The sequence below is a fragment of the Salmo trutta genome, chromosome 13 (assembly GCF_901001165.1).
Source record: "Salmo trutta chromosome 13, fSalTru1.1, whole genome shotgun sequence".
Classification (NCBI taxonomy): Eukaryota; Metazoa; Chordata; class Actinopteri; order Salmoniformes; family Salmonidae; genus Salmo; species Salmo trutta.
In genome coordinates, this window is record NC_042969.1 from 59,290,555 (window position 1) to 59,308,742 (window position 18,188).

Below are 18,188 nucleotides of genomic sequence, written 5' to 3' on the forward strand. Positions count from 1 at the left end.
TCACAGACCATCAAAAAACTAATTGGTATTCCCTCCAACACTGTCTGAAACAGAATCAATTGTGCCCTCAATTTATCATTGTTTGGACTCTGAGTGGGGCACATAGCCAGAGACAATTAAGGTCACTTTGTCCCCAACTTTAAAAAGTCAGTAGACTACAAAGGAACTAAAGAGCTGTTTGAGTACACTGCCACTTAAGTATTATTACCACAGCTGCATTCATGCTGACTCATTCCCCTTTTAGGATTTACCTGGTGACGGTCAGCTCGGAGCTGGTAGGAGGAACCACAGAGAAACTTTGTGCTCAGGTCCACCAAGCCACAGAGCCTCTGTCGTTGAAGGTGTCGCTGGAGCTGGAGGGTGGCAGCAGCACCATTCTACTGGAGGAAGACGTAACACAGGACTTCTATCGCTGCATCTCCTTCCAGGTCAGCTGCAACTGGGCTGCGTTCAGCATGCTACAACGTTGTGGAACGCTCTGATATAAATATTTAATGTAGAACCTACATGCCTCTCTGACTTGTAGGTTAAGGAATCATGCCAGCCCTATGTATGACATTTCTAACTGCAAAGTTCCACAACGATGTGAGCTACTGAATGTGGCCCTATTCTATCGTCTCTCATGCAAAAGCATCCCGACCACAGTCAACGAGCCAATGGGTTAAATGTTGACGTCATTTCTTTACTTAACTAACACTGACCGGATTCATCAGCTTTAATAGTAGCTGACAGTTTGAATTGGGTCTCTTTCCCGTCAATGTTATGGTGTTACACAACCTGTGTCTCGCTTCATATTGATTTTAGCTGAACAGTTACCCTCATCAGTTGTACATACACTGAGTATACCAAACATTATGAACACCTTCCCAAGGTGTTTGAGTTTTGACCTTAGAACAGCCTACATTTATCGGGGCATGGGCTCTACAAGGTGTCAAGCGTTCCACAGAGATGCTGGCCCAAGTTGGCTGGATGTCCTTTGGGTGGTGGACCATTCTTGACACATCACACACAGGAAACTGTTGAGTGTGAAAAACCCAGAAGCGTTGCAGTTCTTGACACTAACTGGTGCACCTACTATCATAGCCTGTTCAAAGGCACTTATCTTTCAATCTTTTGTCTTGCCAATTCACCCCGAATGGGGCACATACACGATCCATGTCTCAATTGTCTCAAGGCTTAAAAGCTATTTAACCCGTCTCCTCCCTGTCATTAACACAGATTTTTGAAGTGGATTTAATAAGTGACCTCAATAAGGGATCATAGCTTTCACCTGGATTCACCTGGTCTGTCTATGTTATGGAAAGACCAGGATGTTCTTAATGTTTTGTGCACTCAGTGTATGTCAGATTATAGTTGATAGAAGAAGAGTCAGGAGATTCTGTGGTCATTTTGTCATCTAAATAAAGTTCTATTCTTACTAGCTTTTAAGTTACCTATGCACATTCATTCAACAAAACACATTAATTTCAGTCTTTTATTTTGAGCAGTTTGGTTGTAACTCCGTCATGTTGTATGGAATTCAACTTGGATTCCAGGCTGCGTGTTGTATGCAAAATGATCCAATCTATTAAAGGCAATAGCAGTTATTTGAAAACCTCAGCATAGCAAAGTATGATATCTACCATTTAACAAAAAGCCCCCTGTTCTCAAGCTACTTGGAGAGCCAAGCTTTGGTTAGGAGCTAGAGGATTATAGAAAGTCTAACTAGCTTCCGTTCTTCATATTGTAGGTACCCCCAGTGACGGCTGACAGTGTGGCCACTGTCAATGTCAGCATCAAGGGGAGGAAGGACGAGATGAGTAAAATGACCAAGATCCTTATCAAGCCTAAAAGATTCCTCACCATTTTCCAGACAGACAAACCAGTCTACAAACCTGGACAGACAGGTAGTTAGATATCATCTTTGATGAACACTGAAACTGACCCTTCCTGAGTTATTACTTGTAAATGTACTAAACTGACCCTTTTGTCTAGGCCTACTGTTAATTTTGATTGCTGATTATGCATACTTTACAGTATATTTGTGAGGCCATTAGAAATGTCCTTCCTGAAATGGATGATGGATATACTGTACATAGACAGATACTATATAGACAAATGTTTCTACCACTTTTCCAGTCAAGTTCCGAATCGTCTCGCTGGATGCCAGTTTCTTGTCATTCAATCAGATGGTAAGTTACTCTTTCAATGTTGTTCAATATAAATAAAGTTACTCTTTCAAAGCATTAAGTTGGGTTGAACAGGACAGCCGAGTGTTAGTCAGCTTTGGAACATTCTAGGGAGGTGTGGTTTGGGAGAGGTTTACTGTAGTTGAGTAAGGAAGGCAAGTGATGGAGCAATGATTTCATCCTCTTGCGGTCCAATTTTGTCAACTATTATTTTATTTGTTTAATGGGTCAGTGTGTGTGTGTGTGTGTAGGTGGCTCAGAAAACATGTGGTCAGAGTTCATTTGGCCTGGTTGTTTGAGCAGAGCATCTGAGTCAACATGAGCTCAAGGCCTGCTCTGTACTGTAACTCTGTAGATAAAGATGCCTGTACTGTAGAAACTGTTTTGGAAAGTTATGAAATGTTTGTTTTAAACCCATTTCCTGACACGATAGTATTTCCCTTTAGGCCTACTGTGAAAATAATTTTGGAAAATAATCAAGTTTTAAAATGTTTTTTGGGCCAAATGCTGAATATTTTGTTTCTCTTTTCTAGTATCTAACAGTGGAGCTTCAGGTGAGACTCATTCAAATCCATTGCAACTAAAAACCAAAGCTGTATATAATAATGACATGATCTCCCTTCAAAAATATTACCTGCCAATATGTTCTGTGGCATGAATTTATACAATGCCTGTCTCTATAACAAAATACCTTCCTTCAACCTATTATGAATCTGTATACAGGACCCGAACTCCAACCGCATTGCTCAGTGGTTGAACCAGTCAACAGTGAGTGGAATTCTGGACCTGTCCCACCCCATGTCCGCAGAGGCAACGCAAGGAAGTTACATCATCACTGCATGGAATGAGAAGGGAGAGCAATCCTCCCAAAACTTTGACGTCAAAGAATATGGTGAGGAAATTGGCATGGGATAAAAAGAGAAAAGCATGTGATAAAACAATCTCATGATTACATTGTGGTTATATTGTTTTTACATGGTGATTTAATTGTGGTCTGTGATTTGTTTTTGGTGTAGTTCAACAGACCATGAGGATGTAATATCTGTATGTATTTTTTAGTGTTACCCAAATATGAGGTGAAAGTCTATCTACCCCAAACAATCACTATTCTGGACAAGCGAGCAACACTGAGAGTTTGTGGAAAGTAAGTGCATAAGATGGTAGAGCATGATAGACAGTAAGATGATAATGACAAACAAGCTTTTAAACTGGGACATTTTATGGGCAGAATATTAAGTCAGACTTAATTTGTGTGTTGCATAGACTATACTTGATATGTACTGTCCCATGTTTGATACTTGCTCATGTTCATAGCTGTTTCTATTTTTACAACACATAATTGCCATTGTTGAATTGTTTTTCTTCTGTTTACTTTGTTTCTAGATACACTTATGGAAAACCAGTGCTGGGGTCTGTCACGGCGAAAGTTTGCAGAAATGTCATTCAATATCGCTGGTTATATGAATCTAGTAATATCTGCGAGTTGTATCTTATGAAAGTAAGTGTTTTTTATTCTTGTTATGCCAAATTCTTTGACGAAGAACACTCACTGTGGGGAAAATGTTGAGGTTTCTAGACGTTTTCGTAGCGGATTTAAACTGAGCTACAACTGTACTCATTCTGCCTAGACAGACGCAACTGGTTGTGCAACCCAAATGATTGACGTGACCCGGTTCCGTCTAAATGAATCAAAGTTTGATGACTTCGAAGTGGAGACTGAGATGGAGGAATATGGAACTGGTAGGAGAGAACCTTATCTTGAACGTAGAGGTGTTTACATGCTCAACTGTTGACCTCTGACCCTTGCCTGTGTTCTTTCCAGGGGTCATCCTTAAAGGTAGTGGCAAGGCAAGCTTCACCAATGTCATCATAACTGTTCGTTTTGAGGACGTGCCCCAAGCATATAAACCAGGAATTGCATACGAGGGGAAGGTGAGGACAAACTATATTAACAAATGCCTTTTTAATAACACTGCAGAACATGTATTACTCAGAAAAATCGATTTGACCATGAAGTGATAAATGTTAACATGTAATTTGGAGCATCTAAACTAGGCTCTTGATATCTTGTATGCAATGGGAGTGTACATTTAGTATATTGGATGTCTGCAGTCATCCTCTCCTGTGTTTTCAGATCAAGGTGACCGGTCCAGACTCTACTCCCGTTCCCAATGAGCCTGTGTATCTCTTCCTACAAAACGGTGGCCAATCTGAGAACTGGACTCTCACCACAGACAGCAAGGGCATTGCTTCTTTCTCTCTAGACACTTCTCTATGGACTTCTGATTCTGTCTCTCTGTCGGTCAGTGGTCACTCGCTCATGGTTTCCTCTATTAAATATTTAATGATATTATTTAAATATTCAATTGTTTGTTCTGAGTGAGATCACTAATTTCTCCTGGTGTATTCTCCAAGGTTACTACAATTGTTTATTTTTCATATTTTCTGTTTTTCTTGAACCAGGCTCGTTATCAAAAGGTTATGGAGGATTATCCGTACGTGCAGGGTGTGCGTAGACCAGAATATTCATCCGATTACCAATTCACAAGAAAATCTTATTCCAAGAGCAAGAGCTTTGTGAAGATAATGCAGGGCGAAGGGAAGTTCTCCTGTGAGAAGGACGGTATTGTTCTTGCTCACTACATCATCCAAGGGGTGGAGCTGAAAAAGGGACAGACGACCCTGGACTTTTTCTATCTGGTAAGGTTAAAGGGATGTTTCACTCAAAATACCACCTAACATGATTTTTACACTTTGTCTGTGGTTTTGGGATATGTATTTTACTTGCTTCGGTATTTGATTGTCATATTGTGTTGCGTCTGGAAATATTTTAAGAATGGCTCGGGCAAACCATACAGTTCTTTACATGCAGTTGAAAAGTTAATCATTGGTGATATTCAGTAATTTAACACTTTAATAATGCAGTAACTTCAAGATATTTGCTAGCAGATCTCCCGGTGTTAGCCAATGTTCCAGTCTCCCTGGGTCACTCTCTGGTTATTAATGTTGATGCTGCCACCTGGCTGTCTCTTATGTCCCAGATTATATCTAGAGGCAGCATTCAGCAGCATGGCCATCTTCCGGTGACTGTTACAGAAGGAAAAGGTAAATACATTGGACTTGGATTCTCCCGAATGTTTCTTGCCATTTTTCATTAGGACTTCTCAGAACCCCACTTGATTAGAGAACATACCTCCTGGAAAAGGCCTAATGGCATTAAACTGACATGGGATAAAAAGCTGTCACGACAGGATTCAATCATCCAGATTACATCTTCAATACAAGTTCTTACTGCACAGTGTACAGTATATTTCAAGTTCATACGCTAATCAGAGAACACAATGTCCGTATTGGATGATTGGTGGTTTACGGTGACTTAATGGCAATCCCATTGTCCATCTCTTATTTTAGTAAACCAAGGGGAGCTCACTCTCTCGCTGCAGCGGATGCCTGAGCTGACCCCTTTCGCCCAGGTGGTGGTGTACACCGTGTTGCCTGATGGGGAGGCAGTAGCAGACAGCCGAGACTTCCCCATTCAACTCTGCCTAAAAAACAAGGTAGGCAACTCGGCATCTTTTGCCAGCCACATGAGATGTCAAAATGTCTCATCAGAGAGCCTGAGCCATGTAGATAAATTGGGTCAACATGTGCACCACAATCGATTTCCAAAATGACTTTGCATCAGACTATGATATGAAATGCTTCAACTGCTCCTCTTTGATCATCACGTTCGTCGGGTCTGTTTCTATCCCTCTAGCATTTATTATGTTGTGTGGGCTCTATTCCAATTCCAGTACATGAAATGAACCAATGTGTTGGACATGTATGCTAGTATACAGTGCCTTCAAAAAGTGTTCACACCCCTTTATTTTCCCCACATTTTGTTGGGTTAGCCTGAATTTAAAATGTATTTAATTTAGATTTTGTCCACTGATCTACAGACAGTACCACGTAATGTCAAAGTGGAATTTTGTTTGTAGAACATTTTAGAAATGAATAAAAAATGAAAAGCTGATGTCTTAAGTCAACAAGTATTCAACCCCTTTGTTATGGCAAGTCTAAATAAGTTCATTAGTAAAAATGTGCTTAACAAATCGCATAACAAGTTGCATGGACTCATTCCGTGTTCAATAATATTGTTTAACATGATTTTTGAATGACAACCCCATCTCTGTTCCATACATATACAATTATCTGTAAGGTCCCTCAGTTGAGCAGTGAATTTTAAACACAGATTCAACCACAAAGACCAGGGAGGTTTTCCAGTGCCTCTCAAAGAAGGGCACCAATTAGTAACAATGCTGACAATCCCTATGAGCATGGTGAAGTTATTAATTAGGCTTTACTACAAAGATACAGGCGTCTTTCCTAACTCAGTTGCCGGAGAGGAAAGAACTGCCCAGAGACTCTACAATACTAACCTAAATGACAGAGTGAAAAGAAGGATGCCTGAACAGAATAAAATTATTCCAAAACCTGCATCCTGTTTACAAGAAGGCGCTTAAGTACTACTGCAAAAAATAAGGCAAAGAATATGAAGCGTTATGTTTGGGGCAAACCAATACAATGCTTGTCATCGGCAAGGGCTAAGAAACAGAATACAGCTATAAGCACAGGCAAAACCCTAGAGAAAAACCTGGTTCAGTCTGCTTTACAACAGACACTGGGAGACAAATTCACCTTTCAGCAGGACAATAACTTAAAACACAAGGCTATTTCTACACTGGAGTTGCTTACCAAGACGACATTGAATGTTCCGGAGGTTTGGTTATTATTATAATTTAAAAAAATATATATATCTTTTGAAGTCGGAAGTTTACATACACTTAGGTTGGAGTCATTAAAACTCACACATTTCTTGTTAACAAACTATAGTTTTGGCAAGTCGGTTAGGACATCTACTTTGTGCATGACACAAGTACATTTTCCAACAATTGTTTACAGACAGACAATTGCACTTATAATTCACTGTATCACAATTCCAGTGGGTCAGAAGCTTACATACACTTAGTTGACTGTGCCTTTAAACAGCTTGGAAAATTCCAGAAAATGATGTCATGGCTTTAGAAGCTTCTGATAGGCTAATTGACATAATTTGAGTCAATTGGAGGTGTACCTGTGGATGTATGTCACAGCCTACCTTCAAACTTTGCTTGACATCGTGGGAAAATCAAAAGAAATCAGTCAAGACCTTTCACATACACCTTAGCCAAATACATTTAAACTCAGTTTTTCACAATTCCTGACATTTAATCCTAGTAAAAATTCCCTGTCTTAGGTCAGTTAGGATTACCACTTTATTTTAAGTATGTGAAATGTCAGAATAATAGTAGAGTGACTTATTTAAGCTTTTATTTCTTTCATCACATTCCTTAGTGGGTCAGAAGTTTACATACACTGAATAAGTATTTGGTAGCACTGCCTTTTAAATTGTTTAACTTGGGTCAAACGTTTCAGGTAGCCTTCCACGAGCTTCCCACAATAAGTTGGGTGAATTTTAGCCCATTCCTCCTGACAGAGGCTGGTGTTACTGAGTCAGGTGTGTAGGCCTCCTTGCTCGTACACGCTTTTTCAGTTCTGCCCACAAATTTTCTATGGGATTGAGGTCAGGGCTTTGGGATGGCCACTCCAATACCTTGACTTTGTTGTCCTTAAGCCATTTTGCCACAACTTTGGAAGTATGCTTGGGGTCATTGTCCATTTGGAAGACCCATTTGCGACCAAGCTTGAACTTCCTGACTGATGTCTTTAGATGTTGCTTCAATATATCTACGTAATTTTCCTGCCTCATGATGCCATCTATTTTGTGAAGTGCACCAGTCCCTCCTGCAGCAAAGCACCCCCACAACATGATGCTGCCACCCCGAGCTTCACTGTTGGGATGGTGTTCTTTGGCTTGCAAGCCTTCTCCTTTTTCCTCCAAACATAACGATGGTCATTATGGCCAAACAGTTCTGTATTTGTTTCATCAGACCAGAGAACATTTCTCCAAAAAGTATGATCTTTGTCCCCATGTGCAGTTGCAAACTGTAGTCTGGCTTTTTTATTGTGGTTTTGGAGCAGTGGCTTCTTCCTTGCTGAGCGGCCTTTCAGGTTATGTCGATATAGGACTCGTTTTACTGTGGATATAGATACTTTTGTACCTGTTTCCTCCAGCATCTTCACAAGGTCCTTTGCTGTTGTTCTGGGATTGATTTGCACTTTTCGCACCAAAGTACGTTCATCTCTAGGAGACAGAACGCGTCTCCTTCCTGAGCGGTATAACGGCTGTGTGGTCCTATGGTGTTTATACTTGTGTACTATTGTTTGTACGGATGAACGTGGTACCTTCAGGCGTTTGGAAATTGCTCCCAAGGATGAACCAGACTTGTGGAGGTCTACAATTTCTTTTTCTGAGGTCTTGGCTGATTTCTTTTGATTTTCCCATGATGTCAAGCAAAGAGGCACTGAGTTTGAAGGTAGGCCTTGAAATACATCCACAGCTACACCTCCAATTGACTCAAATGATGTCAATTAGCCTATCAGAAGCTTCTAAAGCCATGACATCATTTTCTGGAATTTACCAAGCTGTTTAAAGGCACAGTCACCTTAGTGTATGTCAACTTCTGACCCACTGGAATTGTGATACAGATTATTTCACTTCTAATTCACTGTATGTAAACAATTGTTGGAAAAATTATTTGTCATGCACAAAGTAGATGTCCTAACCAACTTGCCAAAACTATAGTTTGTTAACAAGACATTTTTGGAGTGGTTGAAAAATGAGTTTTAATGACTGCAACCTAAGTGCATGTAAACTTCCGACTTCAACTGTACAATGACACCTTTTTTTTAAGCCCTTGATTTCTAAGCCCTTGATTATTGGATCTGATTTTAATAGCTTACATTTCGATGGCCATAATTAATAGATATGCCGATTGTGGACTACCTTCGTTTACTTCTCTTGACAGTTTAATACTTTCTGAGAAGTAACCATTATTTACAGTTGTACACCTAGGGTTATTATACATAACTTTTAACCCATTTTATGAGATTCTCCAAAATGGAAATATTCCAGGCATTTATATATAAATTCCAGTCATACTTTATCTAAAGCCTTTTCAAATTCAGCTATGAATGTTACTGTTTTGACTTAAATCGGCTTGAAAATCTTTGGCAAGACTTGAAAATGGCTGTCTAGCAATGATCAACAATCAACTTGACAGAGCTTGAAGAATTTAAAAAAGATTAATGGGCAAATATTGTACAATTCAGCTGTGCATTAGGCTGTTGCGGTGACCGTATTACCGACGCTCCATCGGTCATGAAGGCAGTCAAATTCCACGTGACCATTTAGTCACGTTAATTAGGCTTCTCCAAGTTCTGATGCTGCTGATGGTCATTAGTAGCCTACCAAACTTGCTAACTGCCTGGTACTCAGCACTCTATTGTCCCTCTAATCACTCTGACATCAATGCAAATGTGTTGAAAATCTAATCAAACACTTAATGAGAGCTCATGTTGCAAAACATTTCTATAGGCTATGCAATTGCACGAGAAAACAAGTGATTTCCTCTACTAAAAAGAGGAGGATTCCATCAGCTTTCTATAGACTAGGCCTACTATATTTATTTCTCAACTTTCCTAATATTAAGCACATTGTTTATCTTTAGAACAGGAGTATAGCCTACCCGGCTGGCATGAAAATGAACCACGGGAAAAGTGTCCTCCATTTGCTATTTAAGTGCATAGATTACATTTCTTTTTTCTGCTGCCCCTGTTTCGAGACTGAACCATTATCATGTACCTTTCTAAATCCAAACAAATTTCTTACACACATTATTTAGTATGTAAAGTCAAGATTAAATCAAGAATAGTCTGATGGGTGACAATATTAGCCTATCAATTGTGAATTCTATATTATCACTTGTGAATGATGCCCAGCATAAGTAACTGCCTTTTTTTTGCGACTTTTTGGAATCATAGTCACACACCTCATGTAGCCTAGTCCATAGGCCTATATGTTTTGATAAGGTTTGTATCACAACTAAAGTGGCCAAATAACTTCTTAAAATTAAGTACTTTAATCCGCTTTACAAAGGGTTTAGAGCCTAACTGGCATACATAAGCAGCGTGTGAGTTTGGGGAAGAAAATGTTAACTATAAAAATGCACCTTTTTAATAAAAGCATTACATGCATAATCTCATTTGCGGTCAATTTTGATAATGGTGTTTTCCCGCTAGTGGAACATTCGCACTTATAGCCTACTGCCATGTGCACTTTGCTGCGCTTATAATTTGAAGAGATAAACTATTAGGCTATCAACATTTTAAGCTGAACGTTATGATTTTGTTGCGTCAGCCACAATGCGTAAAAAAAAGTTTTTTTTAATGCTAATGGAGTATTAATTAGGAATTTATTGCATCCCACAACTTTCCCAGACTATGTTTGGAATATTTATTTATTGCACAGAATAGAATAGGTCGACTTTTGTACTATAGGGGATAGAAGATTGACCTAAGTTAGTGCTTTTGCTGTTCGTTAGGCTTACTCATCTTGTTGGCTGACAAAAAGTAAATGTGGACAGTTCTTCCATTATCTTCAATATGCACCTCGGAATTGGATAAGGACGAGCGCAGTTGCGTCCCCGATGTGTCTGTCTTCACTTGTAGCCTGTGAGAAAGACCTGATCACGTGACGTCAAGCCATGTGAGTGAGAGGCGCAGTCGAAGGGCACAATGCAGCACTCCGGGCCGCAAAAGGCATGCATTTTTTTTTAGAGTGCATTACAGCCACAAAGGGGATGCCGGCGTAAAATGCGAAGCATTATCAAGTGCTTGTCAAATTGTGAATGAGAGGCTATTGGAGTGTGTACAGCCTGCGTGATAAATAAAGCAGAGCTTAGGCCTTTCAAACGACTTTTCATCATGCAGCCTTACAATGTATTAAAAATCAAAACATATAGCCCAACGTTTGTAGAACAACTAAAGTTAAATTAATAACTCTAAATTAAGCATATCGGAGTACCTGTTTCTTTGTTAACCGCTCACCACAGAATAGCCACAAGCGCACTCCCTCAAATCTATATTTTATTCTGCTTTGTTTAATTGTATTGTTCATACTATAAAATAATATCAAATAATGCCATGGAATTATAAGCAAATCATGTCTGCTAATTAACTAGTGTAACTCATAGCCACATCAGGACCTAACATGAGGACAACTCAGAGTATTCTGTTCTTCTGAAATAGACTACATTTTCTTCATATCATGCTTTTTTAGACCTGCCTAAAATAAATAATGGGTTTATTGTGAAGGTGTAGGATATATTACATGGATTTATTAGACTTTTTAAAATGGATGTAGGCTATGTGTGGAAGCCAGGAGATGCTAAATGTTTGTTATTTGCTTGACAATCACTGGCTGACAACATTTTGACTGCCACAGCCCTAGGTGCGCAAAACTCAAAAAGACTCACAGCTGTAATCGCCACCAAAGGTGCTTATACAAAGTATTAACTTGGGGGAGAAATACTTATGTAAATTAGATTTCTGTATTTCATTTTAAATACATTTGTGATCATTTTCTAAAAATGTGTTTTCACTTTGTCATTATGGGGTTGTGTGGAGTGAGGAAAAAATACATATTTAATCAATTTTGAATTCAGGCTGTAACACACAAAATGTGGATTAAGTCAAGGGGTATGAATACTTTCTGAAGGCACTGTCGATATGTTTAAACATATTCTGTGATGTCTCCCGCTTTTCTCCTCTCCAGGTGTCCCTGAAGTTCTCGTCCCTCCAGGAGTTGCCAGGGGAGAAGACCTCTCTGAGCCTCCAGGCCCACCCAGGGTCTCTGTGTTCTCTCAGGGCCATCGACCAGAGTGTGCTGCTGCTGCAGCCTGAACAGGAGCTCAGCCTGGACTCTGTACGTTCTCCATGGCCCGCGTCCCAAATGGCTCCCTATGTAGTGCACTACTTTTAACCAGGGCCATTGACTCACCACACTAAGCTGAAGCCTAACCATGATCACACATCTCCTTTGGCATTCTTTTTGTGCACCCATGTTTTTCAAGATAGGATTTGGCTCACTTTCAGTTTCCTTTAACCATCTATTAACCACTGTCTAATACTTAAAGTTTAGAAGTTTTAACTTGTGGGACTATTTCGTTGGTTATCTTGTACCACTCAAGCTAAATCGAGTACAGATCAAGTATTTGCCATATGTATTTAACCCAGGTGTTATCCTATGCACTGACCTTGTCCTAACTATGTACTGACCCTGTAACCTCTGACCACGCTCTGACCATGCACTGACCACGCTCTGACCATGCACCGACCACGCTCTGACCATGCACCGACCACGCTCTGACCATGCACCAACCACGCTCTGACCGTGTCAAGATGCTGCAGCTTTTAAAGTCAGTATTACTAGAGGTATATTACTTCTCCGCAGGTCTTCAGTCAGCTGCCTGTTCAGAAGTTGTCTGGATATTCATACAGAGTAGAAGACTTTGACCCCTACCCATGCCGACCATTTCCTCCAATCATTAAAGCGGAGATGGAAGTACCCCCTTCACCTGTCCCTAAACTGGCCGAGGAGTTAGAAGCACCACCGGTACCTGACAGGAAAAAACGCTCATTCTGGTTTGGCCCCAACAATGACAAAAACGATGTTTACAACATCTTTAAAGTAAGAGAATCAAATACGTTTAATTTTATTGTTTTTGTCTGTTTGAAATATGGAAAATGTACAAATAAATACTTTATATTTAAGTAAGAAAGTAGACACTGAATTAATTAAAATGGAATGCAGTCTGAAGACATATACACCGTATCTATAAAAAAAATTGGGTTTTCAAACCAATACCCACATAATTTAGCAAAACTGAAATACAGGTATGATATGTCCTTTACTGTTTTACCACTGTTTTATAATTTTATGTACTTTTCATTTTAGGAAGTTGGAATCAAGATCCTGACCAACTCTGATGTGAAAAAACCTTACAACTGTATTATACCCTTTTCAATGGAATATGACGGTATGGTAGAAGAGGGTATGATATATTCTAATGTGTGAACCTTTCTAGTCTTAACCTATTAATAAAGGATTCGTTTCTATTTACAGCTATCCAATTTAAATCAGTAGAAGAAATTGATGCTCCAGTGTCAATGGCCAACATGATGCCAGAGACCTCAGCCGCTAGAGCCTCTGACGGGCCTAAAGAGACCGTCCGCACGTACTTCCCTGAGACCTGGATCTGGGACCTGGTTCCTGTGGGGTAAGCATTGTGACAGACGCACATCCCTTTTCATGGGGTGCTTAGCTGACACTGCCTTGTAATAGGGTTATACTGAAACTACAAGAACATTTTTGTCCAAGGGGTAGGTTTATTTATTGAAATGACCATGTTATGTGTTCTAATGTTAATATACATTTTGTGTTTTTATTGCACCCTTTTCACCACCTCCAGGCATACAGGAAAAGTGAATGTTGAGAAGACTGTCCCAGACACCATCACTGAGTGGGCTGCAGGGGCGTTCTGTACTTCCCCAGTGGGTTTTGGCCTGGCTCCCAACACTGGCCTCACTGCCTTCCAACCCTTCTTTGTGAGCCTGACGCTGCCCTACTCTGTCATCCGGGGGGAGGTGTTCACACTCAAGGCCACAGTGTTCAACTACCTCTCCAAGTGTATCATGGTAAGTCCCCCCCAGTGTTGTCTCTTTCTTTACCTCTCCAGTCCCACTTCATTTGGATAGTCCCTGTAGACAACCTACAGACGCTCTGACGTTTTAAGTACGAGAGAAGAGAGAAACGCATGGAATCTAGTATAGACTTGCGATTGACCCATGTGTTTCTCCTAGGTAAAGGTGACTCTAGCTGAGTCGAACCAGTTCACAGCCAGGCCATGTGAAGGCTGCCAGTACAGCCTGTGTCTGTGTGCTGAAGAGAGCAGGACCTTCAAGTGGATCCTCACCCCAACTGCTTTAGGTGAGCCATACAGTACTCTCTGTCAATCTCTCACAAGGCTCTTGCAGTAGACTCCACATTTACTCCCTACACCTAGGCCCTTGCCCCCTAACCCTTCTGTAAGGTTTAAGAAATATGGTGGTAACTCCACCACTATACTGCTTATAGCTATCCAGACCCTCAATTCATGCAAATGTTGAAAGGTTAGGGCTAAAGTGGAGGGGGTAGGATGTGAATTGTTCCGTCTGTGGTACCACTGTGGTGCCTAAGGACAGGGTTGTTCATTTTGAAATGTAAGAATATTCAATTATTTTTCTTATTGACATGGCTCAAATAAATTCCTTGTATATCTTAGCCCTGTAAAAAAATGCTGACAATTGCTTGTACTAACAAGTCAAGAGGTATATCTGATGACATGCTCAGAAAGCTCTCCCTCAGGGGGTATCCATGGCTATCGGAGAAATGGAGGCAGGGAACGAGGGAATGAAAGAAGGAAGGAATGAGGAGGGAAGGCGGGAATAGTTGAGCCAGGGTACATGAGTGACAGAGGCTGGAGGTGGAGTGGGTAAAAGGAAGCAAGCTGATGGAAGGGCAGGTTGATGGGTGACTGGTATAGACTAGAATGTTAATGTTTCCCTGGACTGAACTATAGGGGAGGTGCGCGTGAAAGTGAGCGCTGAGGCATTGAAAACTGAGGAGCTCTGCGGCAACGAGGTGGCCACGGTGCCAGAGAAAGGACGCATTGACACCGTTGTGCAAACACTGCTGGTGGAGGTGAGTGTCTGTCCTTTATAGCAAGTCTACGTTTAATTAACCTTTTTAAGTGGTTATACATATAAATTCTATAATGGAATGAACTAAAGTTGTCGTCATTAGACCGTTTTATTTTAGTGTTGAAGAAAGCCAGTGGTCTGTCTTTTCTCAATGTCACTTTCCCTCTATCAGGCCGAGGGAACCCAGGAGACGGTCAGCCACAATGCTCTGCTCTGCCCTGCAGGTAATCTACTGACGTCTATCAGTCATACTTTCTCATAATTAAGTTGAAGTGCATTTGTTTTGGTTTAGATGACAGATACTTTTTAATTGGTTATCAAGTCACTCTCTGGTTTATCTGTCTCGCGTCACCAGAGGGCCCGGTGGAGAAGGACATCTCTCTGAAGCTGCCTGAGGTGTTTGTGGAGGGCTCTGCCAAGGCCTCCCTCTCAGTACTGGGTGAGAATGAATGAATGAATGAATGAATGAATGAATATTTATATTTAAAGTTTTTGGTGCAGATGATTTTTCATCCCTCTATTCATGACGAAGGAAGTGGCTATTCAACCTGCAGATCTATGATCGGGATAAGCGAAGGTTCATTTTAGGGTTAGGGTAAGAAACCGGGATCTGCAGGTCGAATATACACTGCCATTGACTAGAGACCTATGTTTGATTGTCTCAATGGTTGGTCTCTTTCACCAGGCGACCTGATGGGTCGGGCCATGAAGAACCTGGACAGCCTGTTGCAGATGCCCTATGGCTGTGGAGAGCAGAACATGGTGCTGTTTGCTCCCAATATCTACATCCTCAACTACCTGCAAAGCACCAGGCAGCTCACCATGGAGATCCAGACCAGGGCCACAGGCTTCCTAGACAGTGGTGAGTGAGCTGGGTCCAGTTCATTAAGGCACAACATGTTGCAATTATTATCAGACATGTTCAGTTACAGCCTGCACTCCCCGTTTTACTCAATAAAAAGGTTAGTCTCCCTACTGGACATAACCCTGGTGAAATCGACCGCTATCTATTCTGAAGACTATTGCTTAACTTAATGCATAGAATGGGATATGACAAGAGAATTTGCAGTAAGCCTTGTACTTTTTAAATAATGAGCTGTGATTGAACAGGACTCTGCAAAGATCAACACTGTCTGACAGTTTGTGCTGTCTGATCCTGTGTGCATCTCTCCTCTGACTAGCAACAACCTGTTGTGTATATATTTGGCACTGAACCAGTTAACGTCACCTTCCACATACAGTACAAGTCCCTAGAAGGAGAGTCTTTCTTCATTTGGCCATTTGTGTTGCAGGCTACCAGAGGGAGCTCAACTACAAGCATGACGATGGCTCCTACAGTGCCTTTGGGAAGAGCGATGATTCTGGAAACACGTGGTCCGTTCAATTGAAGTCCACACAGTCATAATACCTTCTCTTAGATTATTCCTCAATTTACCTTTTTTTAAGTCATGAAAATCACATTAGATTATAGGGGGTCGCAGCATGTAATCAAGGTAGGAATGTGACGGTCTCAAATCCATACTAGTATGTGCTATGGCAAATATAGTTGGCTTCAGCACATACAGTATGGCTACTGTTATCTAGAGTCTATGATCTGTAGTTTAGGCAAGGCTCACCACATCTAGTCTGTAACTCCAGTGACATCTGACCTGTGTCCTCTCAGGCTCACCTCCTTTGTGATGAAGTCCTTTGGAGGGGCCAAGCCCTACATCTTTGTGGACCCCGCCCACATTGCCCAGGCCAAGGCCTGGTTGGCCAGTCACCAGCAGACGGATGGCTGCATCGCGTCAGTGGGGAAACTCTTCCATAACGGCATGAAGGTAAAGGAGTCAGAGCTCAGTGGGTAATAAGAGGATGAGTATCCTACTGCTGCCACCAAATGTGCAAAGGTAACGTTAAGGGCAGCATGTTTTTGCCAGTCCTGATTACACACCACCTCCCTAAAGGGACCTCAGTCTGACTAGTCCCGACAGCTTTTATGCATCTCCTAAACAGTACTCTTAGTTATTTCCCCCCAGTTCTTTATCTTTGTGCACCATTATCATGTGAATGTTGTTTTAAACACTGCAATGTTTTTACCTGATATCAGTGTGACTTTGAAACTCTGTAACACCTTGGAGTACTGTATGATGTTGGATGACGTTTACTGGCATCCTTTGTTGTCATAGGGAGGGGTCGGGGATGAAGTGTCGCTCACTGCCTACATCACCGCTGCACTGCTGGAGCTGGATGGCAACACTTCTGTGAGTTATCACCTCTTTCCATATCCAAGTATTTTTAAAATGTTATTGATAAACAAGGTCACATTTGGTGATTTTATCAAAACGTGAACGTCCCTAGTGGATATTTCTGCTTAGCCGTCCAACTACAACACAATTCTAAATAAGACGATGTCACCCACAGAACGCCTCACTTGCCATGTATTCTAATAAACAGCATCCCAATATACAGTTCCTTCTGGGAAACTATTCAGACCCCTTGACATTTTCAACATTTTGTTATGTTACAGCCTTATTCTAAAATGGATTAATAAAATGTTAAAAATCCTCAGTGATCTACACACCATAATGACAAAGCGAAAACAGGTTTTTAGGAATGTTTGCAAATGTATTGAATAAAAAACAGATTCCTTATGTAAGTATTCAGATCTTCTGCAATGAGACTTGAAATTGAGCTCAGGTGCATCCTGTTTCCATTGATCATCCTTGAGGTGTTTATACAACTTAATTGGAGTCCACTTGATTGGACTTGATTTGGAAAGGTGCACACCTGTGTGTGTGTATATATATATATATATATGGTCCCACAGTTGACAGTGCATGACAGAGCAAAAGCCAAGAACCCTACGGTCAGTTCTGTAGTTCCTGTGGTGATGGGAGAACCTTCCAGAAGGACAACCATCTCTGCAGCACTCCACCAATCAGGTCTTTATGGTAGAGTGCCAGACGGAAGCCACTCAGTAAAAGGCACATGACAGCCCACTTAGGGTTTGCCAAAAGGCACCTAAAGACTCTCAGACCATGAGAAACAAGATTCTCTGGTGTGATGAAACCAAGCTTGAACTCTTTTGCCTGAATGTCAATGGCCACATCTGGAGGGAACCTGGCAACATCCCTACAGTAAAGCATGGTGGTGGCAGCATGCTATGGGGGTGTTTTTCAGTAGCAGGGACTGGGAGACTAGTCAGGATCAAGGCAAAGATGAACGGAGCAAAGTACAGCGATCCTTGATGAGAACCTGCTCAGGACCTGAGACTGTTTTGCCTCTGGAGAGACCTGAAAATAGCTGTGCAGCATC

The 18,188-nt window shown here is 41.1% G+C and overlaps 1 protein-coding gene across 1 annotated transcript in view; it reads left to right on the forward strand.

The window, feature by feature from the left end:
• The window catches only part of LOC115206172 (alpha-2-macroglobulin), a 34,921-nt gene that overhangs the window by 2,963 nt on the left and 13,770 nt on the right, over positions 1 to 18,188 (forward strand). Inside the window, exons 2-27 of the mRNA XM_029772849.1 lie at positions 245 to 428; positions 1,730 to 1,886; positions 2,119 to 2,171; positions 2,702 to 2,722; positions 2,892 to 3,060; positions 3,228 to 3,312; positions 3,552 to 3,666; positions 3,797 to 3,908; positions 3,991 to 4,100; positions 4,303 to 4,470; positions 4,632 to 4,868; positions 5,210 to 5,273; positions 5,580 to 5,725; positions 11,926 to 12,075; positions 12,604 to 12,840; positions 13,108 to 13,189; positions 13,276 to 13,429; positions 13,622 to 13,847; positions 14,013 to 14,139; positions 14,771 to 14,892; positions 15,064 to 15,115; positions 15,247 to 15,330; positions 15,577 to 15,753; positions 16,184 to 16,265; positions 16,555 to 16,711; positions 17,060 to 17,134. Of these exons, the coding sequence (XP_029628709.1) occupies positions 245 to 428; positions 1,730 to 1,886; positions 2,119 to 2,171; positions 2,702 to 2,722; positions 2,892 to 3,060; positions 3,228 to 3,312; positions 3,552 to 3,666; positions 3,797 to 3,908; positions 3,991 to 4,100; positions 4,303 to 4,470; positions 4,632 to 4,868; positions 5,210 to 5,273; positions 5,580 to 5,725; positions 11,926 to 12,075; positions 12,604 to 12,840; positions 13,108 to 13,189; positions 13,276 to 13,429; positions 13,622 to 13,847; positions 14,013 to 14,139; positions 14,771 to 14,892; positions 15,064 to 15,115; positions 15,247 to 15,330; positions 15,577 to 15,753; positions 16,184 to 16,265; positions 16,555 to 16,711; positions 17,060 to 17,134 (3,346 nt within the window). The remainder of the gene's footprint in view (positions 1 to 244; positions 429 to 1,729; positions 1,887 to 2,118; positions 2,172 to 2,701; positions 2,723 to 2,891; positions 3,061 to 3,227; positions 3,313 to 3,551; positions 3,667 to 3,796; positions 3,909 to 3,990; positions 4,101 to 4,302; positions 4,471 to 4,631; positions 4,869 to 5,209; positions 5,274 to 5,579; positions 5,726 to 11,925; positions 12,076 to 12,603; positions 12,841 to 13,107; positions 13,190 to 13,275; positions 13,430 to 13,621; positions 13,848 to 14,012; positions 14,140 to 14,770; positions 14,893 to 15,063; positions 15,116 to 15,246; positions 15,331 to 15,576; positions 15,754 to 16,183; positions 16,266 to 16,554; positions 16,712 to 17,059; positions 17,135 to 18,188) is intronic.